The sequence below is a fragment of the Mobula hypostoma genome, chromosome 3, assembly GCF_963921235.1.
Source record: "Mobula hypostoma chromosome 3, sMobHyp1.1, whole genome shotgun sequence".
NCBI classification, from domain to species: Eukaryota; Metazoa; Chordata; class Chondrichthyes; order Myliobatiformes; family Myliobatidae; genus Mobula; species Mobula hypostoma.
The window spans coordinates 14257955-14285925 of record NC_086099.1 but is presented as its reverse complement, the minus strand read 5'-3'; the positions used below and the strand labels follow the sequence as shown (position 1 = coordinate 14285925).

The following is a 27971-nucleotide window of genomic DNA, read 5'->3' as shown; positions in this document are numbered from 1 at the left end:
CACTTCTCTCTCACATAGCCCAACATTTTTCTTTCATCCATGTGCCTATCTAAGAGTTTCTTAAATGTCTCTAAAGTACCTGCCTCTTCCACCTCTTCTGACAGTGCATTCCACACACTCACCACTCTCTGTGTAAAAAAACCTACAGGCAGCACCTGGTAAATTTTCTGTGCATCCACTCAAAAGCTTTTATTTCCTTCCTATAATGAGGTGACCAGACATTCCAAGTGTGGTCTAACCAGAGTTTTATAGAACTGCAACATTACCTCATAGATCTTGCACACAAATATTGTAAACTGCTTAAACAAAACTCCCTTCAGCTACCAAAGCCCTAAACTCTGGAATACTTTCTCTTGAAGATTTCTGCCTCTCGACCTCCTTTTCCCTTTTCAAGTTCCTAAAATCCTACTGTTTATATGAGTATTTGCTAATCTGTCTAAGCGTAGGTTTTCCTCCCACAGTCCAAGGACTTACCGTGTAGGTTAACTGGTCATTGTAAATTGTCTGGGGAATTAGCTTACGGTCAACCAGGGTTATGGGGTTGCCGGGGTGGCATACGTTGAAGGGCTGTATCACTGAATTAATTAATTAATTAAAGACAACCCTAACAAATACACATATCAAATAATATATAATAAATAAATAAATGGTACTGAGTGCTTGAGCTGTAGAGTCCTTGAATATGAGTTCACAGTGCATAGAGGTAGAACAAGATCAAACAATAACAGAACGCAGAAAAATAGGTAACAGCTGGAGAGAAAGCACAGTGCAGGTAAACATCTTTTGGCAAGATCACGGCGATGCAGACTGTGAGGTCAAGATTTCATCTTATTGTACTAAGGAAAAATTTCATAATCTTTTTACAGCGGGGTAAAAGCTGTCCTAGAACCTGGTGGCATGTGCTTTGACACTTTTGTATCTCTTGTCTGATGGCAAGAGGCAAAAGCAGGAATGTTCTCTGCACTAGAAATTATTCAGTCCCACCCACACCGCAAAAGTGTATGAGTTTTTTAAAAGGTGATTAGCTTTATTTGTCACGTGTACATCGAAACATCAAAATACACAGTGAAATCACCGTTTGCAATACTAACCAACAAAGTCCGAATACGTGCTGGGGACAGTACGCAAGGGTCGCCAAGCTTCCCACAGCAATATAGCATGCCCACAACTTACTAACCCTAGCACATGTGTCTTGAAGGAAACCGTAACACCCTGAGGAAACTAATGCAGTTACGGGAGAACGCACAATCTCCTTACAAACTGTGGCAGGAATTCAACTTCAAGTTTAAGTTCACTGTCATTCAACCATGCTCATCTATATATACACACACACACACACACACACACACACACAGCTAAATGAAACATCGTTCCCCTTTGGCCAAGGTGCAAAACACAGAACATATATAGTTATCATCCAGCACATACAGTCACAAATAGTATTAGTACAAGTCCCTGAGTGGCCTGGTCTGGAGATTGACAAAGTGCGAGGTGCATGTTTATGAACTGAGCCCCGATCAGTGATGCTGTAATACAGTTACACAAATCACTCCACTACTTGTGCTCGGTTAATTGGTCACATGTGTAATGGGGTGGTGCGGCTTCATTAAGCCTGTTACTGTGCTGTGTCTCTTGTTAAATAAAAAGTAATTGAATTTTGTACACTTCTCTGTGAATTCCAGCTTGATCATGAATCATCGTAACATCACCCTCAAGTTTTTAAACCAGCAGCTCGCAGTAGCATTGGTCAGACTGGCATTGTCTAAGAAGACAGCTGGCTCCCAGCCAGTTCAGCAGCATTTCTGGCATGGCCAAGTCAGAAGAATAAAAGCTTCTTTCAAAACGGATATGCAAAATACACTTACTCCGAACTCTGGAGCATTTCTCAGAGTCTACAATGAGATTCCGGACTTCATTAAGTTTGAGTTACACCCAGAGGCATAAATGGAGGAAATTCCGTTATGGAAACACCAATGCCCAGGAATGGAAGAGCCTACAAAAATTGGTGGATATAGCCCAGTCTGTCAGGGGTAAACCCTCCCCACCATGGTGCACATATACACGGGCGCTTATCGCAGGAAAGCAGCATCCATCATCAAGGATCCCCACTATCCAGGCATACTCTCTTCTCACTGCTGCCATTGGGAAGGAGGTACAGGAGCTTTGGGTCCCACACCACCCAGTTCAGGAACAGTTATTACTCTTCAAGCATCAGGCTCTTGAACCAATGAAAATCAACACTGAACTGTTTCCACAACCTGTGGACTCAATTTCAAGGACTCTACAACTCATGTTCTTTGTATTACTCATTTACTTAATTAGTTAATTATAATTTAGTTATTGTATTTGAACAGATTGCACATTCTACAATTCTTTTGCACATGGATTGTTTGTCAATCTTTGTTTGTGTGTAGCTTTTCATTGATTCTGTCATATTTCTTTGTTCTACTGCGAATGCTTGGAAGAAAATGAATCTCCAGGTAGTATGTGGTAACATACAGGTACTTTGATAATACATTTACTTTTAACTTTGAACAATGGTAAATCCAGTAGGAAATCCATGAGAGGTTTATGGTGTGCAACCTATTACTTGTGGTATAGCAGATGATTATGAAAATACTAATGAACTGTGAAGAGAAACAAAAAGATATTGAAGTATCTGCTGAAACAATGAAACAAAATAAAGTTCCTTTGGAAGACAAAGGTCCTTCTTCTATGCTTCAAAATCAGTCAGGATGGAATGGTGGAAGACTCGATGGGCTGAATGGCCTGAACCTGCTCCTACAGTATGTCTTATGAAGTCTACATTAATGAAGTTATTCATTGTCTGAAAAGAAGATATCCCAAACATCTGCTCTCCCACGGGACTAGGAAAGATTTATTTTCTGGAAATACTGTAATTCTCTCCCTAGCCCTACTTTTTTTAAATGAGGTTTTAAAAAAACTTTACAAGTATCACATTGCTTCAATAATTGGTGATACCCTTTTGATAATTTGTGATACTCAGCTTTGTACTGAACTGAGGCTGGGGCCTGTTCCCTCTGCAGTGATGGCTAGCTTCGTGTCTTTCATAACGCTTCAGTTCTGAATGCTATTTGCATACTTTTATTGTTTGCATAATTTGTTTTCTTCCCTCTCGCTGCACAATGGGTGTTTGACGGTCTTCTTTTTTCAAAATGGGTTCCTTTGGGCTGCTTTGCTTTGTGACTGCCGGGTTAAATAATGTATATGGACTTTGATAATAAATGTACTTTAAACTTTTGAATATTAATTGCCATCCATTCACACCATCATGGAGGAAACTGTAAGAATTAAATTTTTAAGCAAATTCTGCTATTTATTTTCACTGATTATGCTAAATTCCAACTTCTGCAGTGTGCCTACTAATATAAAAAAACATAAGACCAATCAGAATCAGAATGCTTACAATCTGGCAAAGACAAAATTTGGACAAATAACACACACAAAATGCTGGAAGAGTGCAGCAAGCCAGGCAGCATCTATGAATAAAAGTACTGTCGACGTTTTGGGCCGAGACCCTTTGGCAGGACTGGAGAAAAAAAACATGAGGAGTAGATTTAAAGGGTGGGGGGGGGCGTGGTGGAGAGAGAAACACAAGGTGATAGGTGAAACCTGAAGGGGGAGGGACGCAGTAAAGAGCTGGGAAGTTGATCAGCGAAAGAGATACAGGGCAGGAGAAGGGGGAGTCTGATAGAAGAGGACAGAAGGCCATGGAAGAAAGAAAAGGCAGGAGGAGCACCAGAGGGAGGCAATGGGCAGGCAAGGAGATAAGGTGAGAGAGTGAAAAGGGGATGGGGAATGGTGACAGACTCACAGGTGAAGTGTGAGATCACTTCTCGATTTGGACAAATAGGTCTTTTATATGGGTGTTGTACAAGTGCTCATGGAATAGAGCAAGGTGCACAGCTAGCAACAATTTTATCAGGTATTCTTTCAAACGGGGAAGTAAGGGATGATTTCATAGGACATGCACCTAACGCAGGAGCAGAATAAAGTGCAACAGGTAGACAGAAAGTGCAGTGTAGACAGACAACAAGGTGCAAAACCATAACGAGTTGGGCTGTGAGGTCAAGAGTCCCATCTTATCGCACTAGGGAACTATGTAATAGTCTTATAATGGCAGGATATGAGCTGTCCTTGAGCCTGGAAGCACGTGCCTTCAGGCTTCCGTATCTTCTGCCCGATGGGAGAGGGGAGAAGAGAGAATGTCCAGGGGGCATTGCATCTTTTCTGAGGCAGAATCCATAGAGAGCAGCTATCTAGCTACCATTCAAAACCTGACTAAGGCAGAAAGTCTGGGTGTTTTCCAGCCTTCTGGACTTGACATCAAATTCGCCAACGTTAGGTACCAGAAGTATTTATTTCTGCTCCTACCTTCCCCTCCGGCAGACTATGCTGGCTGCTTTACCAAGGCAGTGAGAAGCAGGGGCAGATCCCAAAGAGGGGAGGATGGATTCCATGATGTGCAGAGCAGTTTCCTGCAGTCACAGGCAGAGCAGCCACCATACCAAGCTCTGGTGCACTTGGATTGGATGCTTTCTGTGGTGCATCAATGAAAACTGGAGAGGCTTGGAGGGGACAAGCCGGAGTTCCTTAGCCCGAGGAAGTAGAGATGTTTGTGAGCGAGGTGTCCATGCAGTTAGACCACAGCAGGCTATTGGTGATGTTGACTCCAAGGAACTTGAAGCTCTCAATCTTCTGGACCTTGCCACCGATCATATGAGCAGGAGAATTTGCACCCCCACTCCCCTCCTGTATCAGCAACAAACTCCAATCAAAGTTGCTGGTGAACGCAGCAGGCCAGGCAGCATCTCTAGGAAGAGGTGCAGTCGACGTTTCAGGCCGAGACCCTTCGTCAGGACTAACTGAAGGAAGAGTGAGTAAGGGATTTGAAAGTTGGAGGGGGAGGGGGAGATCCAAAATGATAGGAGAAGACAGGAGGGGGAGAGATGGAGCCAAGAGCTGGACAGGTGATTGGCAAAAGGGGATACGAGAGGATCATGGGACAGGAGGTCCGGGAAGAAAGACAAGGGGGGGGACCCAGAGGATGGGCAAGGGGTATATTCAGAGGGACAGAGGGAGAAAAAGGAGAGTGAGAGAAAGAATGTGTGCATAAAAATAAGTAACAGATGGGGTACAAGGGGGAGGTGGGGCCTAGCGGAAGTTAGAGAAGTCGATGTTCATGCCATCAGGTTGGAGGCTACCCAGACAGAATATAAGGTGTTGTTCCTCCAACCTGAGTGTGGCTTCATCTTTACAGTAGAGGAGGCCTTGGATAGACATGTCAGAATGGGAATGGGATGTGGAATTAAAATGTGTGGCCACTGGGAGATCCTGCTTTCTCTGGCGGACAGAGCGTAGATGTTCAGCAAAGCGGTCTCCCAGTCTGCGTTGGGTCTCACCAATATATAAAAGGCCACATCGGGAGCATCGGACGCAGTATATCACCCCAGTCGACTCACAGGTGAAGTGTTGCCTCACCTGGAAGGACTGTTTGGGGCCCTGAATCGTGGTAAGGGAGGAAGTGTAAGGGCATGTGTAGCACTTGTTCCGCTTACACGGATAAGTGCCAGAAGGGAGATCAGTGGGGAGGGATGGGGGGGACGAATGGACAAGGGAGTTCTGTAGGGAGCGATCCCTGCGGAATGCAGAGAGAGGGGGGGAGGGAGGGAAAGATGTGCTTAGTGGTGGGATCCCGTTGGAGGTGGCGGAAGTTACGGAGAATAATATGTTGGACCCAGAGGCTGGTGGGGTGGTAGGTGAGGACCAGGGGAACCCTATTCCTAGTGGGGTGGCGGGAGGATGGAGTGAGAGCAGATGTACGTGAAATGGGGGAGATGCGTTTAAGAGCAGAGTTGATAGTGGAGGAAGGGAAGCCCCTTTCTTTAAAAAATGAAGACATCTCTCTCGTCCTAGAATGAAATGCCTCATCCTGAGAGCAGATGCGGCGGAGACGGAGGAATTGCAAGAAGGGGATGGCGTTTTTGCAAGAGACAGAGTGAGAAGAGGAATAGTCCAGATAGCTGTGAGTAGGCTTATAGTAGACATCAGTGGATAAGCTGTCTCCAGAGACAGAGACATCTGTTACTTATTTTTATGCACACATTCTTTCTCTCACTCTCTTTTTCTCCCTCTGTCCCTCTGAATATACCCCTTGCCCATCCTCAGGGTCCCCCTCCCCCTTGTCTTTCTTCCCGGACCTCCTGTCCCATGATCCTCTCGTATCCCTTTTGCCTATCACCTGTCCAGCTCTTGGCTCCATCCCTCCCCCTCCTGTCTTCTCCTATCATTTTGGATCTCCCCCTCCCCCTTTCAAATCCCTTACTCACTCTTCCTTCAGTTAGTCCTGACGAAGGGTCTCGGCCTGAAACGTCGACTGCACCTCTTCCTAGAGATGCTGCCTGGCCTGCTGCGTTCACCAGCAACTTTGATGTGTGTTGCTTGAATTTCCAGCATCTGCAGAATTCCCGTTGTCAGCAACAAACTCTCCTGTTTTGCTGACATTTAGGTAAAGGTTGCTGTCATGATACCATTGCAGAATCGCAGAAGGGAGTGTCCAGTAAATATTTAACTTACAATGAATGATGTTGCAATTGTTGCTCCTTTAAAGACATCTTGTTCTGCATCCATTTGTGACCTTTCAGCAATGTTACAAAAAGCCTTGCAAAAATGCCAACTATGTTTGATAACTTGTCTTATCTTTTTCCAAGGGCCTTGCCCTTGTACAAAAATCTCAGTAGGTGTGCAAACCATAACCTATTTCTTGTGAGGTACACAAAATAATCATTAAAATTACTGACCTTTTTGTCTACTCACAGCTTTCATAAATGCATTTGCCTACGTATTGCAACCATGCCAGTTTGACCTGACATCTGATTAATTACATTAGAGTGTTCATGTCTGATACATCACTGAGCATCAGAAGAATCAGAATCAGGTTTAATACCACTGGCATATTTCATAAAATTTGTTAACGCTGCATCCATTCCTGATTCATTGAGTGAGTGTCTTCAGGCTTCTGTACCTCCTTCTTGACGGTAGCAATGAGAAGAGGGCATGTCCTGGTTGATGGGAGTCCTTAATGATAGAAGCCGCCTTTTTGAGGCATCGCTCCTTGAAGATGTCTTGGATACTATGGAGGCTAGTGCCCATGATGGGGCTGACTAATTTTACAACTCTCTGCAGCTTACTTCAGTCCTGTGCAGTAGCCAGTTGGAATACTCTCCGCAGTACATCCATAGATATTTGCGGGTGCAAAGAACCTGATCTAATTCAAAGTTCCTAGTAAATGTATTATCCAAGTACATACATGTCACCATATATTACCTTGAGATTAATTTTCTTGCAGACATTTACAGGAAAGATAAAGACATAATTTTATGAAAATCCTGATCAAAATGTGCAAAAGAAGGCAAATAAAACTAATACTGAGAACATGAGTTGTAAGGAGCACTTGAAAGTGAGGTCGTGGGTGGTTGAATCAGTTCAGAGTTGTGGTGAGTGAAGTTATCCACACTGGTTCAGGAGCCTGGGGGTAATAACTGCTTCTGAACCTGGCTGTGTGAGGCCTAAGGCTTCCATACCTCCTACCATGGAAGAAGCCAGAAAACAGCATGGCCTCGATGGTGGGAGTCTTTGATGATGGATACTGCTGCCTTGTGGCAGCACTCCCGTTAACCGTGCTCACTGGTGGGCAGGGCTACAAAGAGAGGACATTATGCAGAAGAGGGCGAGACAGAGAGCAAGGAGAGCAAAGAGAGTAAAAGCAGCAAGGGAACTAACAGCAGGAGACGGGGAGTGTGCGCAGACTGGTGGAGAAAGGGTGGGAGGGATGCTCAGGAACTTCGTGTGAGCAAGAATTCACATGCTTGCCCAGAGGGTTTCCGTGTCCCCTCGGATGCATTTACATTTGCACGTGCGTTAAATCTGTGCAGTAGAATCTAGCTTCCAATTACCCTGGATATCACTGCAATTTGACCAAAATTCACTCTGTTAAGTTCGTGTTGCGATGGGTGAGCAACAACCAACCGCGTTGAAGGAATTTATGGGCAAGACATCTTCCAGTGAAAAGGAAGCAAGTCATCCTCATCCCTGAGGAGCTGCTGAAGAGAACTAACCATAATTATTATGAGCAGCAATTGTCACCTTCCTACAGGAAAGTTGTCAATAAGATAGAAAGAGTGCAGAGAAATTTTACAAGATGTTGCCACAACTTGAGGATCTGATTATAAGGAAAGGTTGAATAGGATAGGACTTCATTAACTGGAAAGTGGGAGAATGCATGGAGATTTGAAAGAGATATACAAAATTTTCAGGGGTATACACAGGGTAAACGCATGCAAGCATTTTCCTCTAAGGTTGGGTGAGACGAAAATTACAGGTCATGGGTTAAGGGGAAAGGTAAAATGGTTAAGGGGAACATGAGGGGTAACTTCGTCACTCACTGGTTGGTGAAAATGTGGCCCGAGCTGCCAGCACAAGTGATGGATTTGGATTTAATTACAACATTTAAGAGAAGTTTAGATAGGTACATGGATGGAGAAGATATGTTGGGCTATGGTTCATTTGTGGGCCTGTTTCAGTTCTATGGTACTCTAGGACTTTCTCCATTGGGAGAAAGTGCATTTCAGATATTCTACAGGATTTGCAAACAAACAAAGGTAATGTATGCACCAAGGAGCAACATGTTATAACATGATCTACAGACCCTCAGGAGATCTTTTTAAGGTGATAACTAAAACATAACCAATCAGATCACTTCCATCAACCAAAGTTTTTATTTACAATTATTCCAATATTTGTCAAATACTCCCAGCAACAAGGTTAAAAATCATGGAATAATGCCATTAAATGAGGACTAGACCAAACAGCAGAACAAAGCAAATGGCAGGTGTTCCATCTAGTTATAACAAATACTATGGAAGTTCTACTAAAATCCTGTCCTGAGAATTCATATAGTACCTAATAGTATCAAGAGTCATGGAAACTTTGTAAAAACGTAGTTTCATTATCTGTCCAATGGGGTTGAGATAGATAATAAATCAGCCCTGATGGAATAGCAGAGCTTGAAGGGCCAAGTGGCCGAGTTCTTCTCCTATGTCTCATGGATTTGGCTTTTATACAAGTCTTAAGCATTACTTCCAGTCCATTTTTATTCACATTTTCCACAGCTCCAAATTGTCCAAAGGCTTAATCAAACCTTTTTAAATATGGACTAGATTCCAGGTCTACAACAACATCCAAAATGCCGAGTAGTTCCAGTGAATTTCCACACATTCAATACCATTCAGCATCCATTTTTAGGCTTGGATTTTAAAAAACAGATTTGAGAATGAATCCTCCACCCACATTTTCCGAAATTTGTTTTGTGCTTGGGCTCAATCGCCTGTAGCTCAATAAAATCCTCAGTGTTTGGAACAGGGGGAATCACAAAATACCTTCATCATTGCCTGGGCAGCCGTCTGAAGCTACTTCTTAATGAGTCTTCCTATTGTACCCATGTTGTTGGTTGTCCTACTGTTTTGTGCAATCTTTTCATAACTGACTGGCATAAATACAAATTTTTTTTCTTGCCAGTTGGGATGCAGGGTGTCGGCCCGAAACATCGACAGTTTATTCTTCTCCATATACGCTGAATTCCCCAGAATTTTGTGTGCATTACTCTGCATTTCCAGCAGCTGCAGAATCTATTGTGTTTCAATCTTTTGCTCCCTTTATCTATATTTGCCAAAGCTTTTTACATTACAAACATATTCTGAAGAATCAGATTCGGGTTTAATCTCACAGGCATATGTAATGAAATTTTGTTAACTTTATGGCAGTACATGATAGTAGAGAGAAAAAAGAAAACTATGAATTCCTATATATATATATAGTAATTCAAAGTTTTCATATATATAATAGCTAAATTAAATAAGTAGTGCAAAAATATAGGAAATAAAAAGGTACAGTGTTCATGGGTTCAATGTCCATTCAGAAATTGGATGGCAGAGGGGAAGAATCAACAGATTCCAGAATCTCAATGGATTTTTCATACTTCCTTCATCCTTGTTTTTTTTCTCCCCCCTGCATAAGTGGTTGCAAACCTACAAGATCAGGTTTACTCACTGTTTTATTCACCAGGGAGAAGGACAGGCAGGTTGGAGAGTTAAAAGATAAGCTTTCTTGTTCGATCTACATAGAAAGGAAGAAATAGATTTATTATAGAATAGATTAAAAGGTCAGCATAACTTTGTGGGCTGGAAAGCCTGTACTGTCTGTACTGTGCTTTAGTGGTCTATGTTCTATTCAAAGATTAGTTTTATTTGAATTGAATTGAATTGAATTGAATTGACTTCATTTCTTATATCCTTCACATACATGAGGATTAAAAATCTTTATGTTACATCTCCATCTAAATGTGCAATGTGCAAATTATAGTAACCTATAATAATTTATTATAAACAGAACAGTCTATGTAACAGAAATACACTCAAATCAGCATGAGTTAATCAGTGTGGTGGAAGAAGCTGTCCTGGAGCCTGTTGGTCCTGGCCTTTATGCTGTGGTACCGTTTCCCGGATGGTAGCAGCTGGAATAGATGGTGGTTGGGGTGATTCAGGTCCCCAATGATCCTTCAGGCCCTTTTTTCACACCTGTCTTTGTAAATGTCCTAAATTTGTCACATCCCCACATTGAAATATACTGAAATGCTGTGTTTCCATCAAAGCAGTGAAGACTGTGATAAACAAGTGTCTCCACGCTCACGGCACCAAAATAGCATGCCCTCAAGATACCAACCGTAACCATACGTCCTTGGAATGTGGGAGGAAACCTACATGGTCAAGGGAGAACGTACAGAACTCCTTACATGCTGGAAATCCAGAGCAACATATACAAAATATTCACACAGAGAGTGGTGAATCTGTGGAATTCTCTGCCACAGGAAACAGTTGAGGCCAGTTCATTGGCTATATTTAAGAGGGAGTTAGATAAGGCCCTTGTGGCTAAAGGGATCAGGGGGTATGGAAACATACATAGAAAATACGTGCAGGAGTAGGCCTTTCGGCCCTTCGAGCCTGCACCACCATTCATTACGATCATGGCTGATCATCCAACTCAGAACCCTATACCTGCCTAGTATAGTATTTACTATATATATATATAGCTCTTCTTTCAGTTACTCCTGACGAAGGGTCTCGGCCCAAAACATCGACTGTACCTCTTCTTAGAGATGCTGCCTGGCTGGCTGTGTTCACCAGCAACTTTTATGTGCGTTGCTTGAAATTCCAGCATCTGCAGATTTCTTCGTGTTTGCGTTCTAACCTATTCAGTCTTTCCTTATAACTTAGGTCCTCCAATCCCAGCAACGGTCCTGTAAATCTTCTCTGCACTCTTTCAACCTATTTACATCTTTCCTGTAGGTAGGTGCCTAAAACTGTACACAATACTCCAAATTAGGCCTCACCAATTTATTGTACAACTTCAACATAATATCCCAACTCCTACATTCAATACTTCGATCGACAGTATAAAGGCCAATATGCCAAAAGGTTTATTTACTCCCCATTTAACTGTGATGCCACTTTTAAGGACTTATGGATCTGTATTACCAGATCCCTCTACTCTATTGCACTCCTCAGTGCCCTACCACTCACTGTAGGACCATCCACAGTACACACTGGATGGTCCTCCCAAAGTACAACACTTCTTAGCTGTCTACATTAAATTCCATCTGCCATTATTCCAGCTAGTCCAGATCCCACTGCAAGCCCTGTTAGTCTTCCTTGCTGCTAACTACACTCCCAACCTTGGTGTCATCCTTAAATTTGCTGGTCCAGATGATTGATATAGATGATAAATAACAATGGACCCAGCACTGATCCATGTGGCACTCCACTATTCACAAGCCTCTGGTCAGAAATACAATCATCTACTACCACTCACTGGCTTCTCCCACAAAGCTAACGTCTCGTTCAATTTACTACCTCATCTTGAAGGCCAAACAACTGAACCTTCTTGACCAGCCTCCCATGCGGGACCTTGTCAAAGGCCTTGCTAAAGTCCACGTAGACAACATCCACTACCTTGCCTTCATCAATATTCCTGGTAGCTTCCTTGAAAAAATGTAAGATTGGTTAGACCCGAACTATCATGCACAAAGCCATGTTGACTATCCTTAGTCAGTCCCTGTCTATTCAAATACCTATATATCTGGTCCCTTAGAATACCTTCCAATAACTTTCCCACAACTGATGTCAGGCTCACTGGTCTATAATGTCCTTGTTTATTTTTAAAACCTTTGTTAAACAATAGAACAACATTGGCTATTCTCCAATCCTCTGACACCTCACCCAGAGCTCAGGATGTTTTAAATACCTCTGCTAGGGCTCCTGCAGTTTCTGCACTTAAATCCCACAGGGTCCAAGGGAGCACCCTGTCGGGCCTGAGGGATTTATCTACCCTAATTTGCCTCAAGACAGCATAAGAAGGGGTTATGGAATAAGAAGCTGGGAGCTGAATCAGGGGAGTTCCTTTAATTATGGTACTGTTCAAAAGTCTTAGGCACATATAATATATACGGTAAGGGTGCCTAAGATATTTGCACAATACTGTATTTGTCAAAGTGGAGTGGAGAACAAGTTTGTAGATCTGGCAGGAACAAAAGATGTTGGGAATGGCAAGGGTGGAGTACCTTGGGTAGGGTGTGGGACAGATGGCATAGCAGGGGCAAGGAGTTGGCATGGGTGCATACACACCAGCCCTGAGACACCAGGCAAGGTCACTTGATTCCAAACAATTGGTTTTTTGTTCACTACAGAACATCTCCCTGGTGGTTCCCACTCCCTCCCCTTTCCCTTCCCCTTCTCCTAACCATGATTCGCCTCTCCCTGCCCCCAACCCACTCTCAGTCCACAAAAGAGACCCATATCAGAATCAGATTCATTATCACTCACATAGGTCATGAACTTTTCTTTTCTTTTGCAGCAGCAGTACAGTGCAAAACTCTTATGCACCCTAGCTATATGCGCCTGAGAGTTTTGCACAGTACTGTGTGTCAGTGGTAGGGAATTTGTTAAGTGGAGATTCTGAGGTACAAGATTCATGTTCACTTGAAAATACAGTGACAGATTATTAGGTTTTTTAAGAGCTCATTTGTCACCTGTACATTGGAAAATCACAACATTCAGTGAAATCTGTCGTTTTTATCGGCGAAGATGTGCTGGGGGCAGTCTGTAAGTGTTGCCATGCTTCCGGCACCAACATAGCATGCCCACAACTTCCTAAACCTAACGCATACATCTTTGGAATCTGAGAGAAACCCACAGGAAACCCACACAATCATGGAGAATCAGGGAAATTCCTCGCAGACAGTGACAGGAATTGAATCCCAGTCATCAGATAACTGGCACAGTAAAGTGTTACGTTAACCACTATGCTACTGTGGCTGTGGAGTCAACATGGTTTTGTGCAAGGGGAACCATGTCTCACAAATCTGATCAAGTTGTTTTTCAGTTACATAAAAAAGTCGATGAATACAGATCGGTGGGCATGCTTCCTGTGGACTTTAAAGGGCTTTTGACATGGACCTCCATAGTAACTTGGCCCAGAAAGTTAAAGCACAAGGGATCCAAGGTTTGTTGGTAAATTGGATCCAGAATTGGCCAGGTGATAGGAGACAGAGGGGTAGTAGTGAGGGAGAAATTTTCTGGGAATGTGCAAGAAGTGAAGGTACTGAAGGTGTTGTTATTCAGACCAAACATCAGAATGGGGAAGAAATGTGATCTAAGTGACTTTGACCATGGAATGACTTGTTTGAATACCTCAGAAATCTGATGGTGGAGTGGAAGAAGCTGTTCCTAAAGCATTGAGTGAGAGTCATCAATCTCCTGTACCTCCTCCCTGATAGCAACAAAAAAAGGGCATGTCCTGGATGGTGTTGGTCCTTCATGATGGACGCCACCTTTTGAAGATGTTCTCGATGGTGGGAGATAACCCTGTGCTAATTATTCCCTGCCTCTCCATTTCGTACAACAATACGAATCAGCCATGTTGCTGTGGGTCTTGGGTCGCTCACTGACTGGGTTCCCCTTACTCGAGTATGGTTAAAAATAATCAGGTCCACTGCTGTATGAAATACAAATCGCTGTTTAAAAGCCTGATAGCTAATTCTTCATGTTGAATTTTAAATATTGAACTTCAGAGCTTCACCTCACATTAATAAAGACAGATGAACAGGCACATGAACTGTTAGATGGTCAATTAAGGCACCTCATTCTAAATCAATGAAATGAAATACCCTTCCAATAAAGTGCATCATGAATTAGGTAAGCACTGATTTTCATCAAGTATCAGAGCTACGAAAAACATTTTTATACCTAGTGCTATTGCTTCATGGTGTTTTTCGACTGCTGTAGCCCATCGACTTTAAGGTTCGATGCGCTGAACATTCAGAAGCCCTGTTCTGCACACCACTGTTGTAACGTATGGTTATTTGAGTTACTGTTGCCTTCCTGTCAGCTTGAACCATTCAGGCCATTCTAGTCTGACCCCTCTCATTAACAAGACACCCACACAACTGCTGCTCACTGGATGCTTTTTGTTTGTTTTGTTTGTCACACCATTCTCTGTAAATTCTGCAGGTTGATCACAGGAGATCAGCAGTAACTGAGATACTTAAACAATGATTGACACCAACAACCATTCCACAGTCAAAGTCACTTAGATCACATTTCTTCCCCATTCTGAAGTTTGGTCTGAACATCAACTGAACCTCTTGACCATGTCTGCACGCTCTTAGGCATTGAGTTGCTGCTACATGTTTGGCAGGCTAGATATGCATTAACGAACGGGTGTATAGATATACCTGATAAAGTGGCTACAGAGTGTGTAACATTTCAATCATACAGCTCAACTCTACTGTAATATTATTTCTACTCAAAAGAAAATCATCAAGTGTTTGGCATGCAAAGGTTTGGCTTTAAACAACTGTATTTGACAGTCTAACACAGAGAGAACAGACTTTGCAGGAATTACAGTTTGAACTAAGCCTAGCTCATTCAGAATCAGGTTTAATATCACTGGCATACGTCGTGAAATTTGTTAACTTTGCAGCAGCAGTACAATGCAATATATGATAATAGAGAAAAAATTGAATATATGTATATACACACACATATATACACATACAAACACATATTAAAAACATGAAACAGTTAAATTAAATAAGTAGTGCAAAAATAGAAATAAAAAAAGTAGTGAGGTAGTGTTCATTGGTTCAATGTCCGTTCAGAAATTGGATGCAGAGGGGAAGAAGCTGTTCCTGAATCGCAGAGTGTGTGTCTTCAGGCTTCTGTACCTCCTCCCTGATGGTAGCAATGAGAAGATGGCAAGACCTGGGTGATGGGGGTCCTTAATGATGGAGGCAACTTTTTTGAAGCACTGCTCCTCGGAGATATCCTCGCTACTATGGAGGCTAGTGCCCATGATGGAGCTGAGTGAGTTTACAACTCACTGCAGATTACTTTGATCCTGTGCAGTAGTTCCAAATCCCCCGTACCATATGGTGATGCAGTCAGTTAAAACGCTCTCCATGGTACATCTGCAGCAATTTGCGAGTATTTTTGGAGACATACTGAATATTCTCAGACACCTAATGAAATATAGGTGCTGTGGTGCCTTCTTTGTAACTGCACCGATATGTTGGGTCCACGTTAGAACCTCAGAGATATTGACACGCAGGAATTTGAAAATGCTCTTCCTTTCCACTTCTGATCCCTCTTTGAGGACAGGTGTGTGTTCCCTCATCTTCCCCTTTAAAAAAGGAGTAAAGTAGCAGTATTTCAAATCATAGAACGTAACAACACAGTGCAGTTCACTTTAGCGCACAGTTTGTGGTTCAGGCCAGTTGAGCTTCGGGAAGGGTAAGTTGGATAGGTATTTGCATAGTAGGAGAATTAAGGGTTATGGTGAAAAAGCAGGTAGGGAGAGATGAGTCCATGGCCAGATCAGCCATGATCTTATTGAATGGCGGAGCAGGCTCGACGGGCCAGATGACCTACTCCTGCTCCTTTTTCTTATGTAAGATGAGGGGACCAGTTCTCATGGAGGGATCAGTAGTGGAAAGAGTGAGCAATTTCAAGTTCCTGGGCGTCAACATCTCTGATGATCTATCCTGGGCCCTCCTGGACAGAGGCTATATTTCTTTAAGCGTTTGAGGAGATTTGCGATGTCACCAAAGACTCCTGCAAAATTCCACAGATATACTGTGGAGAGCATTCTGACTGGCTGCATCACGGTCCAGTATTGGGGGGGGGGGGGTTGTGAAGAACACTGCACAAGATCGAAATAAGCTGCAGAAAGTTGTGAGAATTTTTTTCCTCACCCCTTAAGGGTGGTGTGTCTGTGTATTTTTCCCCTCAGTCTCGGGTCCTCTGCCAGAGGCCTGGGAACGTGAGGGTTCAGCACAGTATCCTTGATGTTCCTAGTAGTGCGCCCTCTGGACCGAGATCGCAGATGCTGTTCCTGGGATTTGTTGGAGCCACTCTCCCAGTCCAGGTGTCACAGCCCCATGTGCTCCTATCAACACCAGGATTACGCTGGCTTTAACCTTCCACATCCTTTCTATCTGCTCTTTCAAGCCCTGGTATTTCTCCAGCTTCTCATATTCTTTCTTCCTGATGTTCGGGATTGCCTCGTCTATTACTATTGCTTTCTTCTGTTCCTTGTCCAATATTACCATGTCTGGTTAGTTGTCCAGTATCTGTTATCAGTCTGTATCTGGAAGTCCCACAGGATCTTAGCTCTGCCATTCTCCACTACCGTCTTGGGTGTTTCCCCTTTGGACTTGGGAGTGTCTAATCCATACTCAGCACAGATGTACCTGTACACAATTCCTGCAACTTGGTTATGCCATTCAGAGTATGCTGTATCTACCTGAATCTTTCACCCTGCTACTATGTGCTGGATGGTTTCAGCAGATTCCTTGCAAAGACTGCATCTTGGGTCTTGTCTGTTGTGACAGACCCCTGTTTCTATTGTTCTTGTGCTCAGTGCCTGTTCTTGTGCGGCCATGAGCAGCGCCTCTATGCTGTCCTTCAGCACTGCCATTTCCAGCCATTGGTAGGGCTTTCTTAAGCCAGCCACTTCTGATATCTGGCGATGGTACAGTGGCTTGTCTTGCCATGGCCTCTGGTCCTCTGACTCTGCTTTACCCACTTTCATTTCTCAACCTCCAGATAAGAGTGACAAGAGCAAGAAGAGTTATACCGGCTCAGACATCATCAGGATTTACAAGGTCCATGGCATACACACACACACACTCACTGGAAATTACTGTTTTTATTATTATGTCTTGCAATATACTGCTGCTGTATAACAACTAACTTCACGACACAAAACCAGAAGACATAGGAGCACAATTAGGCCATTTGGCCCATCAAGACTGCTCCACCACTTCTTCAAGGCTGATCCATTTCCCTCTCAGTCCCATTCTCCTGCCTTATCTCCATATCCCTTCATGCCCTGACCAATGAAGTATCTAACAACCACTGTCTTAAATACACATAAAGACCTGGCCTCCACAGCTGCGTGTGGCAAATGATTCCATTGATTCACCACTGTCTGGCTAAAGAAATTCCTCTGCATCTCCTTTCTAAATGGCCGCCCCTCTATTCTGAGGTTGTGTCCTCAGAAAATATGCCAACGATATTAAACCTTGGTTCAGATTCTGACCTTTCCTGCCCTGGTACTGACCCCTGTAAGGGCCCCCTTCGTTTCTCAGCTACATGCTCATTGCATCCCTCCCCCCCATCCCCATCTCTGTCTGCTGTGCTACAGGCACAACAATTCACTCTTCTCTACTACGAATTTAATATCACTACAACTGAGAGTTAAGAGTGGGCCTTCAGTCTGCAGTATGCTTGCTTCAGATTTCCATATCCCTGGGAGATCTGCCAGAAAGGTAACATACTGTGAGAAACTCATGCAGAGCAAAACCACAGAGGGCTTTCCTGTTACTCAGATCAACCATCCTGCCGCCCGCTGCTTCCTCACTCCATCTCAACTGTCTCAGTCACTGACATAACACTCCAAATTAGAAAAATATGTCTACCGTAAACTTAACACCACTTTGCTCTTATTTTATCTCTCACCTTTTGGCAAAAGTTAACCAGAATTTATCACCACCAAGAATACAATACATTGGAAATAAGAACTGTTTCACTGAACGTCGCTTTCGCAGTTAATCACATCATCCTTCCTGCTCGTGCTCCATCAGGAAACGCCTCTCTGCATTACGGATCTTCAAAACTGAAACATATTCTTTCCTTTCTTCTGTCTACATTTGAAATATCTCTTTTGCTACTACTGAGAATTGTGTACTTCATGTGTTTTCCTCTTAGATTATAGTTTTGTGCTCTTACATCATTACTGAACACCAATGTTCCTTCTAATCTGTAATGACCAGTGTGCACAAAATTCTTGTGCTGTACAATTTTTTGCCCAGTGACAACAACATGTTCATACTGAGTTTTATATATAGAGGTACTCATTTTAACAGCTAGCAAAACACTGTCGATAAGAACTCTGATTTCCTCTGGGTTTGATCTTTTTCCACTCGTGTTCATCTGCACCATCATAGCAGGCCTGTTGCGGATAATGAAGGATTTTCTCACTGCAGCTTTTGTACGCTGTCCATATGTGATTTGCTTGCTAAATGACGCTTTAAAAAATCAAGTTTCCAAATATCACTCCAGCTCTTCCCACTTGCAAATTCTCCAGCGTCTTTTGCATCGCAGCAATACATGTAGGTGGCACAATTTTCTGTATTGTACATAAATATTTCTCATAGCTACATGTTCCTGACCTCAAGAGCTTTCAGTGCAGCAGTTTCTACTGTTTCATTAAGCCATTCTACTTTAAATGAACTAACAGTTATTTTGTGCCTCACGCCCTTTGCTTCTTTGGAATTCAACATGGTAAATCAATAATTTCTTCAATAAGAACAGTATTAATAAGCCAGTTCTAAAATCTGCAGACAAATAATCACAAACTCCACCTTGTCAACACCATTCTCATCAGAAAACAGAAAAGGAAATGTGATTGAGTACGATCATGAAATGTACTTAACATTCCAACGAGGTAGACAGTGGAACCTCTTGTGCGCAGTTTAAATTCTTTTGTGCTAGTAGCAAGAGATATGTGTGCGTGCGCACACCTTAGAGGGAACACTGCTGAGCAACAAGATGAGGCCACCCTTAGGGTGAAGGAGCACCACCTTATATTCCGTCTGGGTGCCCTCCAGGCTGATGGCATGAATATCGATTTCTCCTTCCGGTGAACATATACCACCCCCATCCCCTCCCCAATTCCTCACTCAGAACTTTCACTTCTTCTCAGCTGCCTATCACTTCCTACCTGGGTTCCCTCCTCCTTCCCTTTCTCCTGTGGTCCACTCTCCTCTCCAATCGAATTCCTTCTTCTTCAGACCTTGACCTTTCCGACACACCTGACTTCACCTATCACCTTCCAGCCTAGCCTCCTTCCCCTCCCCCCACCCTTTTATTCTGGCACCTTCCCCCTTCCTTCTCAGCCTTGAAGAAGGGTCTTGGCCTGAAACGTCGACTGATCCCTCTTTTCCATAGATGCTGGCTGACCTGCTGAATGCTTCCAGAGTTTTGTGTGTGTTGCTCTGGATTTCCAGCATTTTCAGACGTTCTCATGTTTAAAATTATTGACTTTATTTTGTATATTGTAAGCAACTATGAATTACTGCTCATCGTAACCATCAGGGAGGGGGTACAGAGGAGCCTAAAGATGTACACTCAACGTTTTAGGAATAGCTTCTTCCCTTCCACTATCACATTTCTGAATGGTCAACAAATTAGTTAACAAATTAACAAATTTCATGACACATGCCAGTGATAATAAACCTGATTCTAATTCTGATGCTGGTCCATGATCACTATCTAATATTTTGTCCTTTCTGCACTATTTATTTTTTATATTTCTTGCTCTAACTTACAGCATTTTTATGTCTATTGGTGCAAAACAACAAATTGCTTGAAACAACTAAGGCCTTAGCAACTGAGGTGTGATGTACTCTCTGCAGTACCAGCACACATAGAGCAGCTGGATCAGATGGCGTATCCTGGCAGGTCCTCTGGGACTGAGCTGCCCAGCTAGCTGGGGTATTTACTGAAATCTATAACCTCTCTCTGTCCCTCGCTATAGTCACTGCATGCCTCAAACATTAACCATCATACCAGCAGTCAGTGGTAATATGCCTCAGCGTCTATAGATCAGTTGCACTCACCTCCATAGCAGCCAATTGCCTGGAGAAATTGGTTAAGATTCATGAGAGTGATTGCAGGAATGAGAGGGTTACTGTATGAGGAATGTCTGGCAGCTCTTGGGCTGTGTTCCCTGGAGTTCAGGAGAATGAGGGGGGATCTCATAGAAACATTCCAAATGTTAAAAAGCCTCAACAGATTAGATATGGCAAAGTTATTTCCCATGGTAGGGGATTCTAGGACAAGAGGGCACAACTTCAAGATTGAAGGACGTCCTTTTCGAACTGAGATGTGGAGAAATTACTTTAGTAGAGGGTGTTAGATCTGTGGAATTTGTTGCCACGAGCGGCTGCGGAGACCAAGTCATTGGGTGTATTTAAGGCAGAGATGGATAGGTTCTTGATTAGCCAGGGCTTCAAAAAGTATGGGGTGAAAGCAGGGGAGTGGGGATGACTGGATGCAGTGGATCAGCCCGTGATTGAATGGAGGAGCAGACTCAATGGACTGAATGGCCTACTTTGGCTCCTAAATCTGATGGTCTTATCTCCCACATTAAGAATGCCATTCCTGCTACTCTGAACCAGCACCAATTTGCCTACAAGGCAACAGATCAACCGAGCACACTATCTCCACATCGTATTGGAACATCCGGAGCATAAGGACATGTACGCCACTACAGTTCTGCCTTCAACACCATACTCCCCAACAAGTTCACCAATAAACTGTACAGTCTGGGACTCAATATATCAATTTGCAACTGCATTCTGGACTTTCTTACCAATCGCACCCAGACTGTCAGACGAGACAAGTACACATCAATCTCCCTGACCCAGAACACCAGCGTACCACAGGGATTGTGTACTGAGCCCACTCCTTTATGTTCGTTTCACCCGCGACCGTGCCCCTGCCCCTGCCTATGCCATCGACGCCATCATCAAATTTTCAGATGACACCTAGTGATTGGATTAGTTACAAATAACAATGAAGCAGCATACAGAGAGGGGTTGCAGAAACATCTGCAAATGGTGCATCAACCATAACCTTTCAATCAACATCAAAAAAAAACAAAGAAATGATTATCGACTTCAAGAAATCAAAAAGGCGTGAACAAGCTCCACTACCCAAATAGTGAAGCAGTGGGAAGAGTCTCCAGCTTTAAGTTTTTGGGGGTGAACATCACGTGGACTCTCTTGGACCATCAACGCCTCCTTCGGAAGACTCAGCAGCACTTATGCTATCTTAAGAGTTTAAAGAGAGTAATCTGCCCCCAAAGCTGCTGGTAAACATATATTGATGAGTAAATGAGGGCATACTGATCTACTGCATAACAGTATGGTACACCAGCTGCAACAATATTGACAGAAAAGCACTTGAGTCAGTCATCAGGACTGTACAGGACATCACTGGGACAGAACGATCTGATACGGAAACCATGTACAACTCATGATGTCTATGGCGGGCTCCCAATATTGTGATGGACTCATCCCACCCCAGTAATCAGGCAGGAGGAGAAGGTGGCAGCACGATGCAGCGGGCACAGCTCTCCGGTGAAATGATATCGTATTTGTAAGTAGGACACCATGCACAATTCTGATTTGATGGAGACGGACGTGAGAAGCAGAGGAACATTGGGAGAAATTTCTGAAATGCCTGATTCGCTGCCACTGCTACTGTGCGATCGAGAATCTCCGGAGGGGAAGGCCCCAAAATCCCCGGCTTTGTCTGCTGCTGGCGACCGAGGCTGAGGTCGAAGCGTTCGGATAGAGCTGGAGCTCGGTACTCAGTGTCGGAGGGCTGATCGGAGCTCGAAGTTTTCGGACAACTCGGAGTCAGACTGTGGTCGGGCATGGCAGGGATAGTTTTCTTCCTTCTCCCATCTGCGTGAGATGTGGGACTTTCGAAAGACTTTGAACTTTTTTACTGTGCCATAGCCTGTTCTTCATCGAGTTATGGTATTGTTGCACTGTAGTAACTATATGTTATAATTATGTGGTTTTTGTTAGTTTTTCAGTCTTGGTCTGTCCTGTGTTTCTGTGATATCACACTCGAGGAATATTGTATCATTTCTTAATGCATGCATTATTAAATGACAATAAAAGAGGACTGCGTGTCCTCATAATCATAATCACCTGTTCCACCTAAAGAAACATCTCTGCATGGACGTCCAGACTGAAACACAGTTTTTTTTCTAACCTAGGGGTGTTGTGCAAGTGAACAATGCCCTGTTTTAAAGTGGTTTGTCTTTCATTCAGTGTAACTTAGATGTCGGTCTAAATAACTCAAGACATTATTTTAAATGTAGTCATTCTGTTTTTAGTAATTGAATTGCCTGTGTGCAGTTTTACTCTGAATGGCGTGGCTCTGCAATCTCCTCCTCAGCAATGATAATGAATTTCTATCTAATTTCAGACTCTGTTAGTGATACTAAACATAATTCTGGTTGTACAAATTGTGTTCCAAAAGCCATTCCTTGTCAAACTATTGCAATTATCATCTACATTTGTTAAAGCCAGTGGCTCATAAGTCATACATCATTTCACTATCTGCCTTACACTTAACAATTGTTTTCCCTTTACCAATGCAAGTAAAAAGGCAAATAGATAAGTAATCTATAAACCCAAATAGCTATTTTAATACCCAATCAACTACTTGATAAAAACAGACCAAGTCCAAGAAAAGTAAGGTAGAGCTGTGAACTGGTGAAGTTCTATTCCTATTCAAATCAAACAATTCCCATGGTACAAGCTTCCAATTAGAAATCCTCAATTACTTGATGAACCATAACATGTTAATTGACTTCAACTTTCTCATGAAGGGTCTCTTCCCAAAATGTAAAATCTTTATTCCTCTCCATAGATGCTGCCTGGCCTGTCAAATTCCCCCAGCATTTTGTGTGAGTTATAAAACTTAAATTATTGAACATACAAAAAGGCCAATAGCACAAAACTCTACTGAATAAAAAGCAAATTAAAAACTCAAGGACCTTACTTTGTTCTTCCCCTTCAGCAACCCAATGATCCCTATTGAATTCAATGGTCTCATTCTCTCTATGTCTTGTTCAAAGCCTGACAGCAAAAGCAGATACCAGTGTTAAAGCAGTGGAACATGATCTATTTCTGTAGCACAACTGTATGGACAGCCTATTATAATGCAGAGCTGGAACCTGGAGACTGGTGAAGCTTAGCTGTGAAGTTCAAGGTTTAAACACCCCTGCTGATAGCCTGAAATCGCTGTCACTTGCACTGGGAACGTCTCTATTCATCACAAAAATCAGGACATCGCTTGGTTAGACCAAAAGAAAAAGGTTATGATTGATTGTTTGATTTATTCCTTACATCCAAGGGCGTAAAGACCTTTATGCTGCATTTCCGTCACAATGTACAAACAATAAGGAAGGGAAATGTGGGAGGATATTGCCCAAACCCTAAGATTGTATATATAATTGTTTTGTATACATGTGTATGTACAGTCAAATACAGTGTATAGTCAGATATGCAATCAAATCAATGTGTATTAATAAATCTGACAGTGGGCACGTGGCCAGGTGGTTAAGGCATTGGACTAGCGACCTGAAGGTCGCTAGTTCGAGCCCCAGCCGAGGCAGCATGTTGTGTCCTTGAGCAAGGCACTTAATCACACATTGCTCTGCGACGACACTGGTACCAAGTTGTATGGGTCCTAATGTCCTTCCCTTGGACAACATTGGTGTCGTGGGGAGGGGAGTCTTGCAGCATGGGCAACTGCTGGTCTTCCATACAACCTTGCCCAGGCCTGCGCCCTGGAGAGTGAAGTCTTTCCAGGCGCAGATCCATGGTCTCGCAAGACTAACGGATACCTTAAAAAAAATCTGATAGCCTGGCGAAAGAAGCTGTCCTGGAGCCTGTTAGTCCTGGCCTTAATACTGCGGATGCCAGACGGAAGCAGCTAAAACAGTTTGTGGTTTGGGCCGCTGGAGTCCCTGATGATCCTTTTTACACAGCTGCTGCTGTAAATGTCCTGAATAGAGGAAAGTTCACATCCACAGATGCACTGGGCTGTCTGCATCACTCTCTGCAGTGCCCTGTGATTGAGGGTAGTACAGCTCCCGTACCAAGCGGTGATACAGCCAGTCAGGATGCTCTCGATGCTACCCCCTTTAGAACATCCTGAAGATCTGGGGACTCATACCAAACTTCTTCAGCCGCCTGAGGTGAAAGGGGTGCTGCTGCGCTTTTTTCACCACACAACCGATATGTACAGTCCAGGTGAGATCCTCGGTGATGTGTATACTGAGGAACTTGAGCGATTTAGTTACAATGGACGTGGGGGGGTGGGGGGGAAGAGATGCTACAATGTGTTCTCGGATATGTCCCAGTGGTGAACAGGAGATTAGAGTGCAAACCCACTGATAAATATCCGACTAGAAAAACTTAGCATGTACTCCATCTTATACCTTCCCTCCAACAAAGGGGAAACGTGAACAGGAATACTAACCAATATGTATTTAGCACATTTCCTTATCGGTATATTCCTAACTTTCTTAGGAAAGAAAGGAACACTGGACCTCATCCTGAGAACAAAAAAGAACAAGGTAGCATTGATCAAGATTGGACAAAGCAATTACTGAATCATTCTGTTCCCAAAGGGAATTACTACTTTCTTCAACCATGGTTGCCTGGATCATTCATAAAACGCCAGCTGAGACTTTATCAATTATGTATAAACTTGCTCTTATGATTTATTTTCCTATTTACAACCCAACTAACTCGCACACTTGTTTTAAACAACCTATCAGCTTATTCTGTCACCTTGAGCTCATCTGTAGGTTTTTAAGGTAAAATATCAAAGGAATACTCAGTTATCCTATTTGAACGCTGGCCAATATACCAAATATCCCCACCACCCTGGCCATGCTCTCTTCTCAATGGTGCCCTCAGGAAGGTGGTACAGGAGCCTCAGGACCCGCACCATCAGGTTTAAAACAATTAACACCCCTCAACCATCAGGCTCTGGAACCAGAGGGAGACGAGTTCACTCACCCTCAACAGTGAACTGTTCACATAACTTATTAACTCAATTTCAAGAACTCTTCATTTCGTATTCTCAATATTTATTGCTTATTTTTTCTTTGACACTTGCATAGTTTGTTGTATTTTGTATATTAGTTGTTTGTGCCTCCTGTTGGGTGTGGTCTTTCATTGTTTCTATCGTGTCTCTTGGATCTTCTGAGCACACCCGCCAAAAAAAATGCACTTGCATATCAAATTTACTTTGAACTTTGAAAGATTTGTCTTAGGAATCAAGGAAAAAGTCTTTTCAAACAGAAAGGCTGATTTTGTTTTCATTTCAAATCAAATGAATCAACTGAAGAGCATTCTGACTGGTGCATCACCACCTGGTTCCACCCACCAGGCTCTCTGGTTGGCCCCCAAGAGGCCACTGTGTTCAAACATATGCTCATACCTCCATAGTTTGTCTTTACACGTTGGTTGTTTGTCCATCTTTGTTACTGTGTAGTTTTTCATTGATTCTATTGTATTTCTCTGTACATACTGTGGATGTCCACAAGACAATGAATCTGGAGGAGTATACGGTGACATGTATTTACTTTGATCATAGATTTACTTTCAACTTTGGTATCCAGGCACCAAAGCACTGGATTGTAAGAGGCTGCAGAGGGTTGCAGACTTAGCCATCTGCATCATGGGCTCAAGCTTCCCCACCATCGAGGACATCTTCAAAAGGCAGTGCCTCAGGAAGGCAGCGTCCATCATGAAGGACCCTCACCATTTGGGACGTCCCTCTTTCATTCTCTCTTCTTCTACTCTTTGGCTGTCCATCGATTTTCGATGTTGACTGAGGTCTGGGCAAGGTTATATGGAAGACCAGTAGTTGCCCATGCTCCAAGTCTCCCCTCTCCACGCCACCGATGTTGTCCAAGGGAAGGGCACTAGGACCCACACAGCTTGGCACCGGTGCCGTCCCAGAGCAATGTGTGGTTAAGTGCCTTGCTCAAGGAAACAACACGCTGCCTCAGCGGAGGCTCGAACTAGCAACCTTCAGATCACTAGACCGACGCCTTAACCACTTGGCCATGTGCCACACGTGCCTCTTTCATTACTACCATCAGGAAGGAAGCAGAGGAGCCTGAAGGCCCACATTCAGATGTTTTTGGAACAGCTTCTTCCCCTCTAATTAGATTTCTGAACAATCCTAGAACTCATGAAGACAACACACATCAAAGTTGCTGGTGAACGCAGCAGGCCAGGCAGCATCTGTAGGAAGAGGTGCAGTCGACGTTTCAGGCCGAGATCCTTCGTCAGGACTCATGAAGACAACCTGTCTTGCATTACTTATTAATTAATTTTTACAGTAACATATTGTAATTTGTCATGCCTGCACTGATGCCACAAAACAAATTTCATGACTTAAGTCAGTGACAATAGACCTGATTCAAAATTACAGTAAAGCCCAGGGGTGTGAAAATTTAATTACAAATAACACCTCACTGATGTCACACTGATGAAGGTTGAGAGCTTCTGAAATGATGTGAAAATTGAGAGAAGAGAAGAAAGTAAATTTGTTTTGCACATGCCAGGTATGTTAAAGATTAGCTTTATTTGTCACATGTACAGTGAAACATACAGTGTAGTGCAACATTTGCACTAAATCAAATCATCGAGGAGTGTGGTGGGCAGCCCGACAGTGTTGCCATGCTTCCAGTGCCAACATAGCATTTTCACAGCTCCCTACCCTAACCAAAGGGCTCACTACTCACCCACACTAACCGGTACATCTTTGGAGTGTGGAAGGAAACTGGAGCACCCAGAGGAAACCCACACAATCACAGAGAGAATGTACAAACTCCTTGCAGACTGCAGCAGGGAACAAACACTGATCTTACAGCCGGCACTGTGTTAAGCATTGCACTGACCGTGCCTCTCAGTGAGACACTTTAGTTACTGCTTGCAATCTAACCAAAAATTTTACAATGCAGAGAAATAAAAAACATCTAATTCATAAATGGAAGTAATTGGTAGGAACAGCTAAGACTAGAGCAGCAGCTGATAAAATACATGACCCAAATAGTTTGAGAAGACGAGATGAATGAACAAAGTGCCAAGTTTTGAGAACAAGACAGGATGATAACCAGTCACAGGAAGAAGACCATTATGCTGCAGTAAATGACACAGGAGAAGGACTTGGAGATATTCCAAGATAAACTGCTGATGCCATCAACACTGTGAGCAACAAGGGAAGAGCAGGCAGGCTTTGGGGCACACTGGCAGAGTAATAGATCACAGTCTCAGTTTCTTAACGATTTTTAAAAATTTATCTATTTATTTATGCATGTAGAGACACAGCACATAACGGCCTTTCCAGCCCACCAACCCGATTTTTAGCCCTAGCCTGATCACAGGACAATTTACAATGACCAATTAGCCTAGGAAAGAGTAGGTCTTTGGACTGTAGAAGAAAGCCAGAGCACCCAGCAGAATCCCACACACACACACACACACACACACACACACACACAGGAAGAACATATAAACTCTCTACAAAAGAACAATGAAATTGAACTCCAAACTCCGACACCCAAAGTTGCAACAGCATCACGCTAACCTCCACGCTACAGCGGAGTTTTGTAGCTTGTTTGATCAGCCACCAAAGCCTTCAGAACATTTCTGGTTATTCTATGAT

General features: G+C 43.2%; 1 protein-coding gene across 6 annotated transcripts in view; it reads right to left on the bottom strand.

The window, feature by feature from the left end:
- The window catches only part of nedd4l (NEDD4 like E3 ubiquitin protein ligase), a 466571-nt gene that overhangs the window by 336207 nt on the left and 102393 nt on the right, over positions 1–27971 (bottom strand). The window contains exon 1 of one of the 6 annotated variants that reach the window (XM_063042685.1): positions 4396–4752. The exons of the other annotated variants lie outside the window; for them this stretch is intronic. Within the exon in view, the coding sequence (XP_062898755.1) occupies positions 4396–4481 (86 nt within the window). The 5' untranslated portion in view covers positions 4482–4752. Of the gene's footprint in view, positions 1–4395; positions 4753–27971 lie in introns of those variants that run through there. 6 annotated transcript variants of the gene reach the window in all.